Raw genomic sequence first — 21,493 nt, 5'->3', positions numbered from 1 at the left:
TGCCGCTTCGCGTAACCGACGATTACATTCGGTATAGGGGAAATACCCCACAAGTTTCGGTGATACCTCGGAAATCCAACAATCAGGAAAGGAGCAGCAGAGCTGTTTTGAAGTTGGTGGGCGGTGGCATGGTGCAAATTCTTTGCTCTTGTTTACACTTACCATGTGTTTCTGGCTTCATGTTTTTTCGTTATTTCCGACTTCGTGTGTTCGGCAATCATGCCTAAATGCCCCAGTGATAGTGCCTCTTGTGCTGCCCCTCTTAGGAGTAGCTTGATGTGATGTGATAAGGCATAATAAGTGGTGATGGACCAGAAAAGATTGGTACTACAGTAGAGACTTGAAATTGGCACCCTAGACTCTCCTTACCATCATTAAGACATGTAAATAAGTCAAAATTTTTGGTTTACATTGCATATTTAAGGCTTATTATGCTTGCTTTATGTCTTCTTTATTTTCTTGCTTGGCAGTGTGTACAACAGAGATATATCAAGGGTAGATGGGAGTTTTGGGGAGGTGGCCGGTTCCTACCCCCGAATTCGTTATGTTCTTATGGGATTAACTGCTTCAAGAACTGTGGATTAACTAACCAAAGACTTTCCTGGCCCCTATATGTGTCGGTTATTGGGGTACACCTGTATAATACGTATACAAAAAATTCGCAGAATTGGTGGGTCCTGCTGTTGTTGTATACATGTTAACAGCAGAGGACAAAGATGTGTACATATTTTTTTTGTATTATTATTATTTATTGGGCACCCCCCCTACATCCTTGTGTAAGGTGAAGCGCAGAAGCGTTTACTGTGCCCAACAGGGAAGCATGCTAAGTTCATGCTTGCCTTTATGTCTCATGAGCTCAGGGCGTAGAAGCCTGAAGAGTCAAGGGCGTAGAAGCCTGAAGAGTCAGTGGTTTATGTCATCAAGTTATTGGAAGCTCCAACAACTTGTCCTTGAATAAGAATTTGCAACTTTCGATTTACACCAGGTACCTACTTTACTGCTAGGTGAACAGGGACTAATGGGGGCTAGGAAGTATGTCCACACAACTTCCACCGGCCCGGGAATCGAACCCGTGACATCTTGCTTGCGAAGGCAAGAGCGGTACCACTCTACCACCAGCACCCCCATGTGTACATATTAACAGTATAGGACAAAGATGTGTACACATTAACAACATACAGGACAAAGATGTGTACACATTAACAGTACAGGACAAAGATGTGTACACATTAACAGAACAGGACAAAAATGTGTACGTACACAAATAGTATACAGGACAAAGATGTGTACACATTAACAGAACAGGACAAAGATGTGTACACATTAACAGTATACAGGACAAATATGTGTACACATTAACAGTAAACAGGACAAAGATGTGTAAACATTAACAGTACAGGACAAAGATGTGTACACATTACCAGTACAGGACAAAGATGTGTACACATTAACAACATACAGGACAAAGATGTACTTGTATACACATTTAACAACACAAGGACACACCTTGACATAAGATCATTTTCTGTTTCATTACAACAGTTACTTGGCAGTAAGTTATTGATGTATCACGGTAAAAAAAATAGAGGAGTGACAGTGCATGGGAACAAACAAACTTGTAACTTAATGTGTAAGACTTTTTTAGAAATCAGAAACTACAAAGGATGTACAGTTATAAACATACTTAAGCACTAACTTACTGTATGGTTATTATCACATTCTTATTTCATGATATTTGAAACTGACACTTGGAATAATAGTACAGTACAGTAATTAATATTTACATTTAACAACTTCATGTTATGTTACCTGTATCAAAAGTTCGTGGTAACAGAATACAGAATGACTACATCTACAATTCATAACTTGGAGGGCCAGAATACAGAAAATTTAGATGGCAGTATATCTGCTACCTGTTCAACAAGCTCAGCATAAAACCAAATTTTAAGACTGTTCCCTTCCTCCCACACCTCAAACACTTTTATTAAACTGAAAACATGAAATCTAAATACATCTTCTCAGGGTTACTGCATCAAGTACAGTACAATAAAAATTTTCCCATCTACATCCCACTTAAATGTTTCCTCTGAATTACGTACTCACTTGCTCCATCCCAGTATTAAAGACAACCACCTGCTGGGAGAATAATTGGTTACGTATTTTCATGCCTCATTATTGGAAAAAATACTGTAATAACTTGAGTGGAATGATAAAATATGGTTTTATTAAGCTTACTTCTTGTTACCCCTCTGTAAAATCACATTCCACAAAAGTACCCCCTTGTGTTGTACCTGTACTGAATATCAAAATACTGCACTTACAATCTTACATGTCTTTATGACCAGCTTGGTTCATCTTGGCTACCGTACACTATAATTCAACATGTTTTTTATAATGGGTATATTGACATGAAATATGAAGCAAGAAATAAGATACTGTATGTACACTGTACAGTACAACAATACAATACTTAATATACTGATCAGTCTTATAAACTTCCCCAAGCTTGCTCATTCTCCCTTAGTCACCTGGGATGGAAGAGAAATTACCCCAATGAGTCTCTGCCTCTGTCATGGTTATAACAATGACGTAATAGAGGTCAGTCAATTTACAGCATCTTACTATACTGTTTTAATGTACTATTCTACCTGTATGGCATTAATGACAATGAAAATGCCAGATTATGTGCTCATCAAGAGTAATTAAAAACTGCTTTAATTCTCATAAAGGTTTCACATAATCAGTGAGATTAACAAACATTGAACAGGATGTGTGAAGGATTTGTATGAAAGTGTCAATCAGCGGTACATGAGTAAGGTAACCCATTAAATTTCTGTTCTGTGATTGTATAGTCTCATGCTTTTGTCTAACCATTGAAATGTTTTTAATGACAGTGGATGTACAAGGGTAATTTTATTTATACAAGTATAAACATATTACTGTAGCATATACTGACAATGCTTTATAAGATTATTATGCTATCAACTTAAGGCATTTTGTAGCTTCTCAGTATTTTTACTTTAAATTTATGCAAGGACGGAAAACTGTGGTTGGATTTGTAGTGATGTGAGCAAGTTTCCAGAAAGTTCTTATATACAGTACAGTATTGTACTTATATATCCAAACAAGAAAGTACAGTAATGTTGTCCACATACACAATAAATGTAGTTATATAGTGACTTCACCACCATCAACCGACACACCAACACTCACTCTGGGCACAATTTTAGAATTAAAACAAATTTGTCTGATATTATTTGCCTTGATTACAAAATTTTGTTATCCAAGCAAAGTACTGTTAGACCAGCTAGTCATTCATTATTATTAGTATTACCGGTATTTATTACTGGATTTTATGAGAGGAGACTTGACAATACTTGACCTATTACTGTACTTGAGAAGGCGATGGAACTGCCTTGTCCCTGATTGACAGCTGATGGTCATATGGATTTGAAATGTAACATCTGTGGGTGGCTCAATCACAAACCCACAAGAAATAAATGTGGGTGGGGCTTATTTTATTTTTCAATGATAAACAGATTTTAGATACTGTATACACTTCGTCACCATTTGATATGTTTTGTATGTATTGGCCAGTCAGTAGATGGGAAGTTCTTATGTAAATTTTTTTCCTCATATAAACAATAGGACAACTTCAATTTTACATTTAAATTAATTAAATCAGCTGGATTGTACAGTTGCAGGCAATGATGCTTCACAGTCCTCTGCATTCCTATTCTCATAGGAAGGATCAACATTAGCTTGTGTCACTAAGTTAGCCGGGTGAAGAACTACACCTTCCTGTCTACCATCAGGAGCTTCTGGTACTTTTTGGTCCTGATTATCACTTATTGGAGTGGATGATGTAGGAATAGATGGTTTCGGTGCATCTACGTCACTTTCTGACCGTTGAACATGTTGACCTTCCGGAGGTTCTGGAGTGGGCTCTGGGTTTTGACGTCCTTGTTGTTCTCTTGCAAGATCATTCAAAATAGTCTGCCACAATTTATCTGAACTAGGTGCAGATAAACAGTCATTATAAGAAGGAGGAAGATCTGGAAGATTAGTCCTTGTTTCTGGCAGAACATTAGGTGTATTTGGTGCTGGACTTTCAGATGTGGAATTATCTGCTGCATATGGGGGAGGAGGTCCACCGCTGATTGCCTCCGTGTAAGCAGGGGGTTTGTCTTGATTAAGAGGAATCTGATATATGCGGCGAGACTCTGGGTCACCCACATATATCATATTATTAATTGGTACTATGACCATGTGCGTGCCTCTTACAACCTGTTGTCCTTGTTGCTGAGCAACAACTGTTCCCTCTTCAGCTGTGGCAGTGGATTCATCTTGGTGGGTACAGGAGAAGGTTCCCCAGCAGCAGTACACCAAAATGAACAGTAAAACAATTATCATGACAATCAGCGCGAAGAGTGCCTGTGTTGTTGATGGGTAGTTCATGGCCCCTGTGGAAATGAATACAGTATTGATTAATTCAACTAAAATCGCTACAGGTATGTCACATTTCTTAATTATATTATATTTAAATGCTCTAGTAGTTGTACAGTCACCCAAAAAAGTTCTGTCGCGAACCACGAACCCCGAGATTCAGACTCGTGAACCCGAAGCAGTAGACACTGATACATTATTCTGTCCATATGTGCTTCGGATTCAAGAGTCTGAATGTCGGGGTTCATGGTTCGCGACAGGACTCTTTTGGGTGACTGTACATATCAGTTGATCTCTGTTTTTTTAATTTATATTTAACTATATAAAATTTATTACATTAAAGATCTTTTGTACTGTATCGCAAAAGTAAAAATATAATTGGATAACTGCAAGATATGTTAACTGCTGGATCAACAAATAAGGTAAACGTGAAATGCATTAAAAAAATATAAATCTTGGATAGAAAACTAATGTACAAAGTTCATACTATACACAGTATTATTATAACATGAAAGTACAGTACAGTACTGCGAAGTTTATCTTGAGTAAATAGATGAAGAGGGAGAAACATGAGTGAAGTGAAGAACAAACAAACTGGGGCTGTGTATGGTATAGACGTGAGTATGGGGTGTAACAGTGAGGTGAGTTTGGGTGTATGAGTGAGAAGAGTACAGTACTGTATAAGGTGATTTATTGTGTGGTGAGTATGGGGTGTATGATTGAGAAGTAATAATAATAATAAAAATAACTGATATTTCAGTGAATTTTACCAAGGACAGCTGACAAAGCCACCAAATGCTTGATTCCATATGAGTCCTTATGCCAGCAGCATCTGGTATTCTTAGGGCTAACAGGTCACCCATCCAAGTACTAACCAAACCCAACATTGCTTAACTTCATTGATTGCACAAGAAGTGGGTATATGAACAATCAGAATTCAGCCAATTCATTATCATTAAAATAACTAGAAGCACTCAACCGCATGTCAATCAGATCTTCTTTCCTAAATAGGTCCTAACCTAACCTAAACATAATCACTGGGATCAGGTCAGTTTACCTCAAGTTATGTCAGAGACTATATGCACTGAAGTATATCTTTCAACTAAGGGTTACAGGGCACAAATTTTATAACATTTTAGTGGTGTAAGAAGCATAGACATGATACCGGTCAGATAATGTACAGAGACTCACTCCTCCCACACCTTGGACAAAAGGAGTTCAATTTATTTCCACGTTCTCATTTTTTATTCCTTTCTTTTTTCTTGTGAGTCTTTTGCCAGTAACAGTCCAACTGGATAAAGTATTAGTTTATGACCGAAGCTGACCCAGTTTAATGAAAACCAAACACTCTATAACAGTGTATTTACCTGTTGTGGTGTGGTTACTAATCCTCTCATTTAATGTAAATTTTGTGGGAAAATTGTGTTTTATGACTTCTTGTGTTGGTTACTATACAGCTGTCCCCGTAACTGTTGTTGGCTACCGAGTAGTGTATTGTACTGTACTTGTGTAACTGCCCCATGATTACTGGACACTAATATAACTGCCCCATGACCACTGGGTACTTGTATAACTGTCCCAGGACTAATGGGTACGACTAGTATAACTGCCCCATGGCTACTGGGCACTCGTATAACTGTCCCATGACTACTGGGTACTAGTATAACTGTCCCAGGACTAATGGGTACTACTAGTATAACTGCCCCATGGCTACTGGGCACTAGTATAACTGTCCCATGACTACTGGGTACTAGAATACAGGTGCTCCTCTACTTAAGAACGTTCAACTTACAAATTTTCAGAGATACAAACATCATCACTGAAGGGGGTTACCTGCCAGAACAGGTGTTTAATGTGGATGAGACTGGATTATTCTGAAGAAAATTCCAGATAGAACAAACATTACCTAAGAGGAGAAGAGTGAGCCAGGTTTTAAGGCAGTATTAAAGGGTATAGCTGTACTAAATATCCATAATCTTTTCATTTTTTACAATGTTTGGTATCTACAAGAGTATAGTTGGACTTACAAACAAGCCTCAGGAACGTATCTCGTTCGTAAGTAGAGGAGCACCTCTACATTTACTTTTACCTTTATCCTCTTCACCACTGATCGGCTCGTTAGCCGCTTGGGCGATCGGTCACGTCTCTGTTACGAGCTGTTGGCAAGTACTGGGCATGCACCGGCTCCTGAATGTACCTGAACCTGCTCCAGTGTTGATCAAGTCTGGTCTTGAAAGAGCTCACACTGGGTGCCGTCACAACACTTTCTGGTAGATTGTGCCAAGAGTTCACAACTCTCACTCCGAAAAAGTTTGCCCTCACACTTTTCTGGACTTGCGGCTTCTTCAATCTTGAGCTGTGACCCCTTGTGGGGCGAGCGTCCGCCAGCTCCAAGTAAGGAGACTTGATTGAGTAGTGCCCCTTGAGATGCTTGTACACCTCAATTTGGTCACCCCTTGCCCGTCTGTAGTATAAGCTAGACAAGTTCAGGCGCTCCAATCTCTCAGGGTAGCTAGCTGAGGTGCTGAAGTGCAGGCACCAGAACAGGTACAGAACAGCTGCACCTACTTTATTACTGCTAGGTAAAGTACAGCTCCCCTATTACTGCTAAGTAGAGTACAGCTGCCCCAATTACTGTTAGTTACGGTCCAGCTGCCCCTATTACTGCTAGGTACAGTGCAGCTGCCCCTATTACTGCTAGGTACAGTCCAGCTGCCCCTATTACTGCTAAGTACAGTACAGCTTCCCCTATTACTGCTCAGTACAGTACAGCTGCCCCTAATACTACTAGGTACAGAACAGATGCACCTACTTTATTACTGCTAGGAAGAGTACAACTGCCCCTATTACTGCTAGGTATAGTACAGCTGCCGCTGTTACTGTTAGGTACAGTACAGCTGCCCATACTTTACAACTGCTAGGTAGAATACAGCTGCCCCTATTACTGCTAGGTACAGTACAGCTGCCTCTATTACTGCTAGGTACAGTACAGCTGCCCCTATAACTGCTAGGTTTAGTACAGCTGCCGCTGTTACTGTTAGGTACAGTACAGCTGCCCCAACTTTATTACTGCTAGGTATAGTACAGCTGCCTCTATGACCTATAGGTACAGTACAGCTGTCCCTATTATTGCTAGGTAGAGCACAGCTGCCCCTATTAATACTAGGTACAGTACAGCTGCCCCTACTCTATTACTGCTAGGTACAGTTCATCTGCCCCTGTTACTGATAGGTACAGTACAGCTGCCCCTACTCTATTACTGCTAGGTACAGTTCATCTGCCCCTGTTACTGATAGGTACAGTACAGCTGCCCCTACTCTATTACTGCTAGGTACAGTTCATCTGCTCCCCCTGTTACTGATAGGTACAGTACAGCTGCCATAGACACTCATCTGCCCCTGTTACTAGTGCTGTACAGTTGCCTCACTACTGAGGTACAGTTCATCTGCCCTGTTACTGATAGGCAGTGCACAGCTGCCCCTACTCTATTACTAGGTACATTTATCTGCCCTATTACTGATAGGTAGGTACAGCTGCCCTATTACTGCTCGGTATGCAGTACAGCTGCCTCTACTGTGTACATTGCTAGGTACAGTACATCTGCCCCTGTTACTGATACAGTACAGCTGCCCTATTACTGCTAGGGTACAGCTGCCCCTATTACCATTAGAGCACAGCTGCCCCTATTATTACTAGTAAGGACAGCGCTGTATTACTGCTAGGTAGAACAGCTGCCCCTATTATCAAGTGGGTACAGAACAGCTGCCCCTATTACTGCTAGGGGTACAGAACAGCTGCCCCTATTACTCTAGGTACAGAATGCTGCTGCTGGGACAGTACAGCTGCCCCCTATTACTGCTAGGGCACAGTACAGCTGCCCTATACTGGGGTACAGAACAGCTGCTCCTATTACTGCTAGGGTACAGAACAGCTGCCCCTACTCTATTACTGCTAGGTACAGTACAGCTGCCCCTATTACTACTAGGTAGAGTACAGCTGCCCCTATTACTGTTAGCTGTCCATTACTTTTAGGTAGAATACAGCTGCTCCTACTTTATTACAGCTAGGTTGAGCAAAGCTGCCCGTATTACTGCTAGGTAGAGTACAGCTGCTCATACTTTATTACTACTCGGTAGAGTACATCTGCCCCTATTACTACTAGGCAGAGTACAGCTGCCCCTATTACTGTTAGGTACAGTACAGCTGCCCATATTTTATTACTGCTAGGTACAGTACATCTGCCCTTATTACTGCTAGGTACAGAGTACAGCTGCCCCTATTACTGTTAGGTACAGTACAGCTGCCCATATTTTATTACTGCTAGGTACAGTACATCTGCCCTTATTACTGCTAGGTACAGTACAGCTGCCCCTATTACTGTTAGGTATAGGACAGATGCACATATTACTGCTAGGTATAGTACAGCAGCCCCTATGACTGTTAGGTACAGTACAGCTGCGCCTATGATCCATAGGTAGAGTACAGCGGCCCCTATTACTACTAGGTAGAGTACAGGCTGTCTCCTTATTACTGCTAGGTAGAGTACAGCTACCCTTATTACTACTAAGTAGAGTACAGTTCCCCATTACTGCTAGGTAGAGTACAGCTGCCCTATTACTGCTAGGGTACAGTACATCTGCCCCTATTACTGCTAGGCACAGCAATAGCTGCCCCTACTTTCTTTTATTTCTGCTAGGTACAGCACATCTGCCCCTATTAATAAGTAGGTACAGCACATCTGCCCTTGTTACTGCTAGGTACAGTACAGCTGCCCCTATTACTGCTAGGTACAGTACAGCTGACCCTACTTTATTTCTGCTAGGTACAGCACATCTGCCCCTATTACTGCTAGGTACAGTACATCTGCCCCTATTACTGCTAGGTACAGTACAGCTGCCCCTATTACTGCTAGGTACAGTACAGAGGACCCTCATACTGCTAGGTACAGTACAGCTGACCCTACTATATTACTGCTAGGTACGGTGCAGCTGCCCTTATTACTGCTAGTTACAGTACAGCTGTCTCCATTACTGCTAGGTAGAGTACAGCTGCCCCTATTGCTGCTAGGTACAGTACAGCTGCACATATTACTGTTAGGTACAGTACAGCTGACCCTCATGCTGCTAGGTACAGTACAGTTTCCCCTACTGTGTTACTGCTAGGTACGGTGCAGCTGCCCTTATGACTGCTAGGTACAGTACAGCTGCCCCTGTTACTGCTAGCTGCCCGTTACTTCTAGGTACAGTACAACCACCCCTACTGTATTACTCCTAGGTACAGTGCAGCTGCCCATATTACTGCTAGGTACAGTACAGATGCCCCTACTGTATTACTGCAAGGTAGAATACAGCTGACCCTATTATTGCCAGAGTACAGCTTCCCAAACGACTACTAGGTACAGTACCGGTGCCCTTATTACTACTTGGTACGGTACAGCTGCCCTCACTATTACTGCTTGGTACGGTACAGCTGCCCTCACTATTACTACTTGGTACGGTACAGCTGCCCTCACTATTACTACTTGGTACGGTACAGCTGCCCTCACTATTACTGCAGAAGCACTGAGGTATTGCAATTGTCCAGCATGAGTGCTGATTGTACTGTGATGCCTCTAACTGCCACAGGCCATTAAGGAATGCAAAACTACCCTTTTATTGTTACATCTCCATGAGCCATGTGGAGGTTCAGGCGCCGTAAGCAGTAGAAATCAGAGCCACCATACCTAAGTTACTAGGCCATACTTACCCATCTCAGTATTCTCTTTCAGAACCTGGCCTCCTCTTCTCTTACAGTAACAGGGAACAATCTGTAATGGGATACGCAAAAAGTCATCGATGGAATGGACCATCATTTATTTTGTTACAAGCTTCTTTTACTTTATCTAGTGAAAAAGAGATTCAATTTTAGACAGGTATTTTCAGCGACTCGCTGCTAGGCTTTTCTAGCATTGCCTTCGGGGGTTAAAGAACTACTAGTGAACCTATGTAATGTGTTTTTACGTCATGTGTTGAGGAAAATGCTGGTTATTTGCATTGTTAGTTATGTATTTTAACCCTTTCAGTAAAAATAATATACCTTTTATGAATGATGACATAGAACAACACAAACGCTTCATAGGTGAAGTTGCGCATGGCAGTCTTTCATTTTTATCACTTAGAACCTTGCTTGATGCTATGCCAGTTAAGAGACAGTTGGTGTAATTGGGATCTTCACGTCCAGATGTCGGATCTAGACCAGTGATGGGCAACCTGGGCTCGTGAGTAGCCTTCCTCAATCTCTGTGGGCGTACATGAGTGAATTTCTTTCATCTCAATGGGCCAATTTAGTGACCTTCCATCATCTCAGAGGGTGACAAGTTTAAAATCGGGCATGTGCACTCACCAATGCCACCATCATGAATCATGGCCCCACGAAAAAGCGTAAATACATTTAATACAGGCCGAATGTTTCAGAGTAAAATCAGCGCACTTCTTGCATGATTCTTTGGTGTTGTGTGAGAGCCACGGTCAAACAAAATGTCTCATGGGCCGCAGGTTACCCACCAGTGATCTAGACTGTTCAACCCAGCGCTCCTGTAATTAAGAGGTTATATCCATGGTTCTAAGGTGGCACAAACCTTTTTTGGAACCTCATTTTTGTGTGAAGAGGACCATGAAAGTGTCTATGGACCTTAAATGAGTTCACCTCGGTGTGTCACAACTATTTTCTTCTGGCAGATAATTCCCAAAGTCCACAACCCTCCAAAAAACTTAGCTCTAACAATTTTCTGAACATGTGCCTCCTTTAAGCTAAAGCTATGACCTCGAGTAGGGCGGACATCTGCTAGTTCTAGGCATGAACGCTCGACCAAGTACTGTATGTCCTCTGAGGTGTCAGTGCTCTAATCTCTTTGGGAAACTGAGGTGCCTGCAGTACGGTACCAGTCTGGTGGCCCTCTTTTGGACTTTCTTAATCAACTGATGGTTTCTAGCATATCTTGAGGACCAGACAGGATGACAGTTCCCCAAACAGGGAAGCACCTCACTTTTGAAGAGCGTTATGAGAGGCGGGCCATCTATTGTAGGCATGAGAACGATCTTTGCATAAGGCCTACAAATTTATTTGCTTGATCTACTTTCTTCTCACAATAGTCCGAGAACTTAAGTTTCATTGTCAACATACGCGTCTGGTCTCGGTTATTGTTTCTTCATCACGTCGGGACATACTATACTAATTATTGGTATGATCTAGGTACAGTCACCCAAAAAAGTCCTGTCGCGAACCATGAACCCCGAGATTCAGACTCTTGAATCCGAAGCACTTATGGACAGAATAATGTATCAGTGTCTACTGCTTCGGGTTCACGAGTCTGAATCGTGGTTCGCGACAGGACTTTTTTGGGTGACTGTACATCGTTTTGCACATCATAATGTTGAATCATAACAGCCACTCCAGAAGTCAACAGAGATTTTACCTTAACACTTCACAGTCCGTTTGGTTCTCAGTTTCCCTGGAAAACTCAGCGTTGTCTGCAAACATTTTCATGGGTGAGTGAATAAAATCTGGCATACAATTTATGAAGCACATAAACAACAGTCTCAGCACACTACCCGGTGATAGCCCGATTATCACAAGTACACGTGTTGATTTCGTGCCATTTTATCACCACGTACGGCTTGCGGTTATGAAGAAAGTATCTGATCCACGCCACGGCCATCTTTCGAATTTTGCTCTTCCAATTTCATTTTCAAACTGGGTACCATGCATGCAGAACAAGATTTTAAGGGGCTCTGTGAGCTTATTGCACAACTCTTAGCACTCTAGGATGCACACTATCAAGACCAAGGCTCTTATGAGCCTTGAGCTTTGACAATTGCATTCTTAGTTGTACACTCTTCTGAGAGCTCCATATGCGTCAGTGCTATCAAACCGTTTTTCTCAAAACAAAGAGGTTATTCGCACCCCCTCTTGTGAACAGCTAGGAAAATAATTTATATAACGCCTCCGCCTTATTTTGATATGAGTCCGCGTTGTTACCATCTTCATGTGTCAAGTCTGATACGCTCAATTTTACGTCACACTGGATAACATCCTTCTCAGGTACGACCATGGGACTCAAAACATGCGTCCGCAATGATGATTTTGTTTATAACTGTATATTAATCTCAAAGGTTCAAAGCTAGTGACACAAGCACGCTGTGTTCCCTTTACACACACACACACACACACACACACAAGAAGCTCTAAAATTCTAAACTCGGATAATCTGTTAGTTTAGCTACAGCGTGAGGTGATGTTAATGAGTAAGTCCTGTACAAAAGAGCAAGTACAGAGTTAATGTAAAGGCCGCACTAAGATTTTAGACAAAGATAAACTCATACATTTGTAGCAACCAAACCCAAGATGATTTGATACATCTAATAAAAACATAAAATAGAGAAATGAGATTGACGAGGACAGGAGAGAGAAGGGAGTACCAGGCAATGGTGTTTCATAACTGGAGGCTGTATTAATAGAACCTCGAAAGCACTGTTTTCCCCGAGGAACTGACAGGACTAAAAGCTGCACTATTACTGCTTTGGTTGTTATCTCACGAAAAAGTTTACTTTAGGTAAGATAGAGTTAAAAGCATCTTCCTATCTCTCGGTCGGTTACTCTATTTAACTTACCTGGGTGAAAAACGTTGTAGAACAAGCGACTATAGACCCTTGTATGTACTCATGTCTAACTTACCTGAGATCTGGCGGAGCTAGAGGTTAGAGTATTAATAACACTTACATGCAATATCTACCTTACCAGATTGGAGGGAACTCACCTGCAATATGGGAGGTGGAGACGAGGGTGTTTTCGGCTTCGTCCATTCCAAAATGTAACGCAGCTGCCATAAGCAATAATGGGAGGTGGGCCTTAATAGGGTTTTCTTACTTTCTATTACAGCCGCCTCTCCTTTGGCATCATTCACGCCAGATTTTTAATTCTACTTTGAGACCAAGTGGAATTTTTGTGTGTTTCAGGCATTCCTGAAAAAAAATAGAATGCATATATAGGCTATATATATATATGAATTTCATGAGATCATTTACTTCAATACTTTTAATAATTATATATATATATATATATATATATATATATATATATATATATATATTTATTTATTATAAAGAAACTAACAATAGGTGTGTGGACTCAAATTCTGGAACAAGGCGATAATATCGACCTAGATTTTGTCACGGCATTCGACAGCGTACCCTATGAAGCGCTGAGAATTAAACTGGAAGAGTACGGGATTCGGGGAAATGTCCTAGCGTCCTTCAAGACCAGGGGCGTATCCAAGGGGGTTTCCTGGTTGCCCTGAAACCCCCCCTCGAAGCCCACGCTGCTCGTCTGAAGTGTCTTTGATCTGCTGTCATCTCCTTCCCTTAACTGTCATATTTAATCTTAATGCAGTCAAACACAAGCGGCTTGATTATAAGACATACTTGTGTGCAGAATTTTGGGTCATGTCAGGTCATAAGCTCAGCTTATGACCTGACATGACCCTCAGGACCACTGGCGTCTTCATATAAATGACCAAGTTCTGACCAAGGAGTCAGTCACGAGTCCCTGTTTCAGGTGTAAACAACACATGCGCACTCTTACATTATCGTGTTATTCCCGCGCGTGTATAGTGTGTTTGCTTGGTTTCTAGTCCACGATGGATATTCGCAATTTTTATGCGCCCAACTGACGTACAGTCAAAGCCGTCAAACCCTCCCAGAAACGTCGCCAAGGAGACTCTGGGTACATCATCATCCACCAACACTGAATCTAGCGCAGCTGCGAGCATCGCAGTGAAACGTAAGCTACAGTGTGACGATGTAAATGTCACTTCTGCATCGAAATGCCCACGACGGAAGTACTTTTTACTTTTATCCTCTTCACCACTGATCGACTCGTTCGCCGCTTGGGCGATCGGTCACGTCTCTGATTACTTTTCCTTTTCTTTAATCCTCTTCACCAAAATATCGGCTCGTTAGCTGCTTGGGCGATCGGTCACGTCTCTGTTACGCCCCGTTGGCAAGTACTGGGCATGCACCGGCTCCTGAATGTACCTGAACCTGCTCCAGTGTTGGTCAAGTCTGGTCTTGAAAGAGCTCACACTCGGTGCCGTCACAACACTTTCTGGTAGATTGTTCCAAGAGTTTACAACTCTCACTCCGAAAAAGTTGCCCTCACAGTTTTCTGGACTTGCGGCTTCTTCAATCTTGAGCTGTGACCCCTTGTGGGGCGAGCGTCCGCCAGCTCCAAGTAAGGACACTCGAATGAGTAGTGCCCCTTGAGATGCTTATACACATCAATTAGGTCACCCCTTGCCCGTCTGTACCTTCTCCTGCAAGTTTTGATACACAGTGCACCTTTATCCTCACCTGAATGAAGTATTATGACTTTTGTGTGTGTATATTTAGTGTTTAAATCTAAACGACATTGTGGTAATATATACACAAAGTCTTCATGAGTGAGTGTTATATATTTATTATTATGTGAATTTGGCCGATGACCAAGAAATTTATTGATTTAAAAAAATAACTAAAATTACTTAAAATGTTATCCTTGGACTTTCAAACAATTTGGTAAATGGAATGATGTCGCCTCCTTCAAGAGTGATCGAAGAAATGGCTGTTAAGATTCAATGTTACGAAGTGTAAGAGGATGAACCTAGGTCGTACCAACGGCAAAGAGGCGTATCATATGTCTCAATGGGACGAAGAAACTGCATTAATAGAAACCAATGTTAAAAGGACCTCGGTGTGTATGTTGACAATGAACTGAAGTTCTCGGGCCATTGTGAGAAGGTGAATCAAGGTCGTTCAGATATCTAGACGGTCCGTCCTCGTAATGATCTTTAAGAGTGAGGTGCTTGTCCGTCTGGAGTACTGTCACCCCGTCTGGTCCCCAAGATACGTTAGAGACTGTCAGTTGATTGAAAATGTCCAAAGGAGGGCCACCAGACTGGTGCCTGCACTACGGCTTCTCAGTTATCCAAAGCTAGCTTATACTATAGACTGGCAAGGGGTGACCCAATTGAAGTTTATAAACGAGGGAATTACTCAGTCGAGTGTCCATACCTGGAACTGGCGGACGTAGCAGTCACAGCTCAAAGTTGAAGAAGTCATAAGTACCGAAAACTGTGAGGGCAAACTTTTTTCGGAGTGAGAATTGTAAACTCTTGGAACAATCTGCCAGAGAGTGTTGTGACGGCACCGAGTGTGGGCTCTTTCAAGACCACACTTGACTAACACAATTAGGTATAGACACATTCAGGAGCCAGTGCATGCCCACTGCCCAGTACTTGCCAACAGTGCGTAACAGAGACCTGACCGACCTGTGGCCCAGGTGGGTGTTGATGATCCTTCATTAACGTGTTGGAATATGAAAATTACAGCTCATGTTAATTATTTAAGGGATATTCAATTTGGTTATAAACCAGAAAATTTCACGAATTGAAAGTGATTACAATAAATTTGACGAAGTAGTGAATGTTACGATATAATGGAACGTTATGCTGGTAAAAACGTGAAATTTTGCTTGTAGCTCTAATTGATTAACATTCCGACAACATAAATTTTATGCAGATACTGAAATGTTTGCGCTTGCAATTGGCAACACGATGAGTTAAAGGCATATAAAATAAAAGAGAGTTGCAAACGTCTGATATTTCAGTATAGCGTTTAGATTTTGTCATCCAAAAGATATTATTAGTATAATAATAACAATAACAATGATTGTAATATTAATAACAATACCAAAACTAATAATATAATTTAATAAGAAAATATTGTTGATACTCGTGCGGTTGTGATAACTTTTCACTGTATCTTCTCACTACTATGGCGCTGAGTGACTGGAATAATCATAGTTATATATCTTGTAAATTTTAATTGTTGATAAAAAGTGTAATTGATAACCTAGTTACAGAAGCGTAGTAATACCATTAGAACATGAAACGACTGAGATTAACGACAGACCCTCCCATTATGTGCTGTCATTTATTCTTTCTAAATGCTGTAATAAGTGTATTCTGCAATGGTGTTCTCTTCGACAGTTCAGCTTCAGCAATGATAATCCTCGTCACCCACTAAAAGTGGACAAGTTTTAGTGATCAGAAAATTGTCGGGATAAAAGAGGTTGTTAACTTTACGTACCGCCACAGTACAAGATGACCTGCGAGTAATGTATAGTTTGTGTGTTAAAGTGGTCTAAGTATAATTATGTCGTTATGACGGTTGTATGTTTACCACAGTACAGTACATTCTGACCCTCTGACCTCCTCCTATAGGTCCCCAGCCGTTACCAACACCTCTTCCCTCCCAGACCAGATATCCCTCCTCCTAGTCACAGGCCTGGCATTTGACATTATTAGGGACCTGCCACTCTTTGCCATGAACAGATAAAATGTACCGGGAACTTTCCCCCCACACACTCATCATTCTCTCACTTTATGTAACTTGACAAAACCTATGACCCTTCAGGCTTTTACGCCCTTAATGTACGAGTCATAAAGGCAAGTATGAACTTTTCATACCTCCCTGTTGGGCGCTGTAAACGCTTCTGCGCTTCACCTTGCATAGGATGTAAGGGGGTGCCCAATAAACTAGCCCCCTCGGGGGCAAATCTGAATCTGAGTACATTGTGCGGCGAAGGCGGAGTCATTTTTGCGGAGAGTGGTGTTAGAGGGGCGATTTTAAAGTGTTTTCTGATCGAAAACAACGAAATCGATGTCCAAAGACGGTGGCTTATATGTAACGGGTTTCATGCAGGGAAGAACGAGTCGAAAGCTAATTTAATAAGAAGGTAAGCCACCCAAATATGAACCCTCGCTAGCCGGTCCAAAATGTCAACAAAGCCAGGACACTGATGACAGCTCTAATGACAGCTAGCAGTGAACTGCCCTAATATACCTGGAGGCTATAGCCTACTACTATATAGTATAATAATTTGATAACTCATAATCCATTTCATCACTTACCTAAGCTTAGCAAATTTTTAATTTAAACCTTCCAGAGGCCGACATACCTTGGTCATACCTTGATTGTTATATTGATTTTTTCTTATTCTGGGTGTTCCTAAACGTAAAAAGGAAACATCCAGTCATGCTACACTGTATATACCCTGTACAGATATTTATTACCCTGCTCTACAGACTTGATGTTATTATGCTTGGCGGTTCACTCCATGCAGCACAAATCACCCAAATGACTTTTTTTTTAAATTAAAATTAATTATTAAAAATACAACATAACCACAGAAAACATCACTGCACACCAATGTTTGGGTTACAGTACAGTATTTGGGTGATGGAGTGATCTTGGATCGAAACCTTGAACAATCACCTTATCTTTCTACCTATTTTGTTATTCTAGTTACAGCAAACTACCGCCTGGGAAGATATTGGAAGCATAATGTGTTGTCTAATGGTAGACCCTGCTGCCATATGGCATCACAAAAATTGTGACCAAGTCCCAAGTTGCTGATCTGACTTTCTGCCTCATTTACACACAATTGCATGGTTTCAATTGTTTCTCTTATTTTGACAACACAACATACATACAGTATATCGATTTTCATTGATTGTTTTTTTTTATTTTTTTATTATTATTATTAGTGTTGTTATTGTTATCATTATTATTTTATTTTTAATTTTGTATTTTTATTATTGTTTTTATTTACTATGAATTATTATTATTATTATTATTATTATTATTATTATTATTATTATTATTATTACTACTACTAATACATTTTCGCCCCCAGGCCCTGATGTGGGTCAGTGACCTGTGCCCGGGTGGGCTAGTCCCCGCAAAAATAAATAAATAAATAAAAAATATTGAAGTCACACTAAGTACAAATTATTTTCTTTTTCTTTGATGCAGGGTAATAATATGGTGAAATGAGAATGGACGATATGGGAATACTGCTATCAAACTTTTCATAATTTTCCTTTTTTAATTATCGATTGGTAGCAAATAAAAAAATAAAGAAACCCTTTGCCTTGTCGTTGAAATACTACTGACATTTTAGCAGCAAATAATTCAAGTGGGATAAAAACCACGATGGCCGACCCAACCTTCTTTATTCCAGAATGCATTGCGATAAACAACGATGATGTTATGGGTTGAAGTATTACGTGGGCGCTTGACAGTATCTGGCATCTCCCTATGAGTCATATTTGGAAAGAAAAAAAACTACGAAATGATACACAAATACAAGTATAGACAAAGGTACTTATATAAGCTAGCAATTCTACGTTGCCTCAGCCTGTGCTTTTGACTATTTATTGTTGACTTAAATATTTATCAAAACTATGTAATTACTACAATTCAACACTGTATTGCTGATGTTCATTTTGCGGCGAGCTGGACTTTTCATAAGTTTGTAGACAGAAACAACATTTTTATTCCCCTAATCATCCGTGCCGAAAAGTTCTAGGTGGTCATACGATGTGGTCGTGTGGGTCAGTGACCTTCATAATAAAAGTTGACCTTGGAACTCTTGGGGATATCTATTTTTGTCAAATGTAAACGTGTTAGCCCACATGGTTCTCCCTATAGAATACGGATAGACACACAAACAGACGAATTTTGACGGGTATTTTGTTTCTTGGGAAAAAAAAAATGCGAGGTATAAAAGTAGTGGACGTTGTGAAGCTGAAAATACCACAGCTCGTACAGAGGAGAGGTTTGGCTGGTGTCCCCTGCTGCTCCGCCACCAGTAGCAGTGTTTCTTTGTCATGAAAGTTGATAAGTCGTAATAATTTAACAATGATGAAGGGTTTCAACATTTATTACATCTTTACATTAAAAAATAAATTTTCTGAAAGTTGCCAACATTGATATAGCCTACCTACCTTAAACACGCGGTACAAACAACACTATCACAAATAAACTTATGTAATGTTTTTTTTTCATTATAGATTCTATACCACTTACAGATTCCCTGTCACACTTGGTTATCGCATAGTGTAATGTAGATGATGTGTTGTTTCTCCAGCAACACTAACGCTTGACACATTACACAGTACGGTAGAACTAGGCTGGGGGTGTCACCGCACCAACACGCAACGCCTACTATTATTTCTGCTTTCCTATGAGACGAATCCTCACTCGCTCACACATATAATTTTCCTTGTTCTCATTATCGCTACATACTACAACAACATTGAGCACCTCCGAGTATAAATAGAGTTCACTGTAGAAGCAATAACGTTGGGAGGGTGTGTATAGTGTCACTGTTGTCAGTAGTAACTGTGGAGGAGGTGGTGGACGTGGTGTTGGCATTGGCAGGGTTTTACTGGATGTCGCGTGACCAAACCGGACGACTTCGAACAATTAAATTTCCGTCTTTTACCCGGGTATTTTGTTCATCCCGCTCTAGTGACACTGAATATTCATAAACGTAAGCCGATACTATGCTATCGAGAGAGAGGGTAAGGCGTATGGTGGGCGGAGATGATAGAAATGATGGTAAAAGCTGGGAAGTGTAACACCTCCGCAAACAAGTTGTTTTGGCCCGAGATCTCTACGTCCCTGCGCCTCAACATTGTACTTGGTCTTTTGCCACTGACTGCCCACCTCTTGCCTATTATTGTTTTAATCTTATTCTTTTCCCTTACCTTGTTTCCTTTATGAGATGACGTTTGCTCAAACTTAACCTAATCGAACTAAAGCTCACCTAACCTACACAAAGCTGAGCTAACCTAACCATATTTGAGTTAACCTAACCTAACCAAACATAACCTAAACAAAACTTAACTGACCTAATCAGCTTTAAGCTACGTTAACTTAACAAACCCAGACGAAGCAAAGCTAACCCAATATAATCAAACTCTAACTCAATATAGTACAACCTAATCTATTCAAACCTAATCTAACATTACCTGACCCTAATGAAACCAAATATAATCTAACCGATACAGTATAACCAAAACCTAGCTAACCAAACATATGTAACGTAAACATGGCAAATCTAATTTTAACTTCACCTAACAATATCCAAATCTAATTTTATTTTATAATTTCCCTCGGATTAACATCAAGTACGAAAATTGCTGAGTCTTGATTATTACTACTACTACTACTACTACTACTACTACTACTACTACTACTACTACTATTACTATTACTACTACTGCTGCTACTACTACTGCTGCTACTGCTACTACTACTACTTTTTTTTTTATACGTGGCCTCCAGCCTCCCCCAATAGCCACACCTTCGCCACCATTTATTTACCTTAATATTAAATATCCTAATACATAAGAAGCTATCCTATCTGTGTTAAATTAGTTGAGCCGCAGATCTATGCAGCATTCAGTGACTGTAGCCTCATAGTCAATATCTGCAGCAGTTGTCGGAGTAGGGGCAGAAGCTCTCGTTCCCCGGAGGCATCTCATCCAGGCTGTAACATAACTTCTGGGCTGCTGCTTCTGTTCGGAGATCAACTCCGCGAGTCTGGCGTAGAAACATCTTGCACTTGGGCCCATCCCACCAGAGGTTGTGAACACTAGAGGAGTGAAGCTGCCTTGATCAACGTTTTGAATTCTCTCCCCATATGCCCTTCTCTTGTCGTTCTCGTTCCTCCTATGTGCAGCATCGAGAGCTAGGTTACGGTGACAGCGGCCATGGGATCAAAAATCCTGATGTCGAAGAAAGCTCGCTGTCCCCGCGTCCAGAATCCTCGAGCACTGACGTCCACACGGGCTTCGTTAGATGTGTTTGAAGTCCTGTGTTGGAAGATCTCGCCATCCAATGGAAGGAGGGTCGGTTCTACCATGACGTCCCGGCAGATTTCCTTCAACATATTTGCTGTGAGATCCCTTACCTCATCATGCCTCATGCATGAAGCCCCCCTTCTTGCAGATCATGGCGTGATCGCCATCATAGGAAGAGCCACACACGCATTGGGAGGGCAAACCTTCTACTGGCGAACCGTACCTTAGAGCAATGGCATCTGTAAATTCTTGTTTATTAAGACTGAAACCATTTGCCATTATCGGTAACGTAGTTAACCAGTTCGAGGCGCCCACCTCCTG

The 21,493-nt window shown here is 41.0% G+C and overlaps 1 protein-coding gene across 4 annotated transcripts; it reads right to left on the bottom strand.

Annotated features, from left to right (window-relative positions):
- Window positions 1-1,623: 1,623 nt before the first annotated feature.
- On the bottom strand, window positions 1,624-19,966 carry LOC121880192. 4 transcript variants are annotated; one of them, XM_042387335.1, is made up of 4 exons: window positions 19,392-19,728; window positions 13,241-13,445; window positions 10,192-10,252; window positions 1,624-4,463 (listed from the first exon to the last, which is right to left on the bottom strand). In XM_042387335.1, the coding sequence occupies exons 3-4, from the start codon at window positions 10,193-10,195 to the stop codon at window positions 3,682-3,684; spliced, it is 786 nt and encodes a 261-aa protein (XP_042243269.1). In that variant the 5' UTR covers window positions 10,196-10,252; window positions 13,241-13,445; window positions 19,392-19,728; the 3' UTR covers window positions 1,624-3,681. The 4 variants fall into 4 exon arrangements, with proteins under 4 accessions (XP_042243269.1, XP_042243268.1, XP_042243266.1 ...); XM_042387334.1 differs by lacking the exons at window positions 10,192-10,252; window positions 19,392-19,728 and adding an exon at window positions 19,949-19,966; XM_042387332.1 differs by lacking the exon at window positions 10,192-10,252 and having other exon boundaries at window positions 19,629-19,734.
- Between the last annotated feature and the right edge of the window lie 1,527 nt (window positions 19,967-21,493).

Source organism: Homarus americanus, unplaced genomic scaffold (genome assembly GCF_018991925.1).
Source record: "Homarus americanus isolate GMGI-L3 unplaced genomic scaffold, GMGI_Hamer_2.0 scaffold30108, whole genome shotgun sequence".
In the NCBI taxonomy this organism is placed as follows: Eukaryota; Metazoa; Arthropoda; class Malacostraca; order Decapoda; family Nephropidae; genus Homarus; species Homarus americanus.
This window is presented reverse-complemented; position numbering and strand designations above follow the sequence as displayed.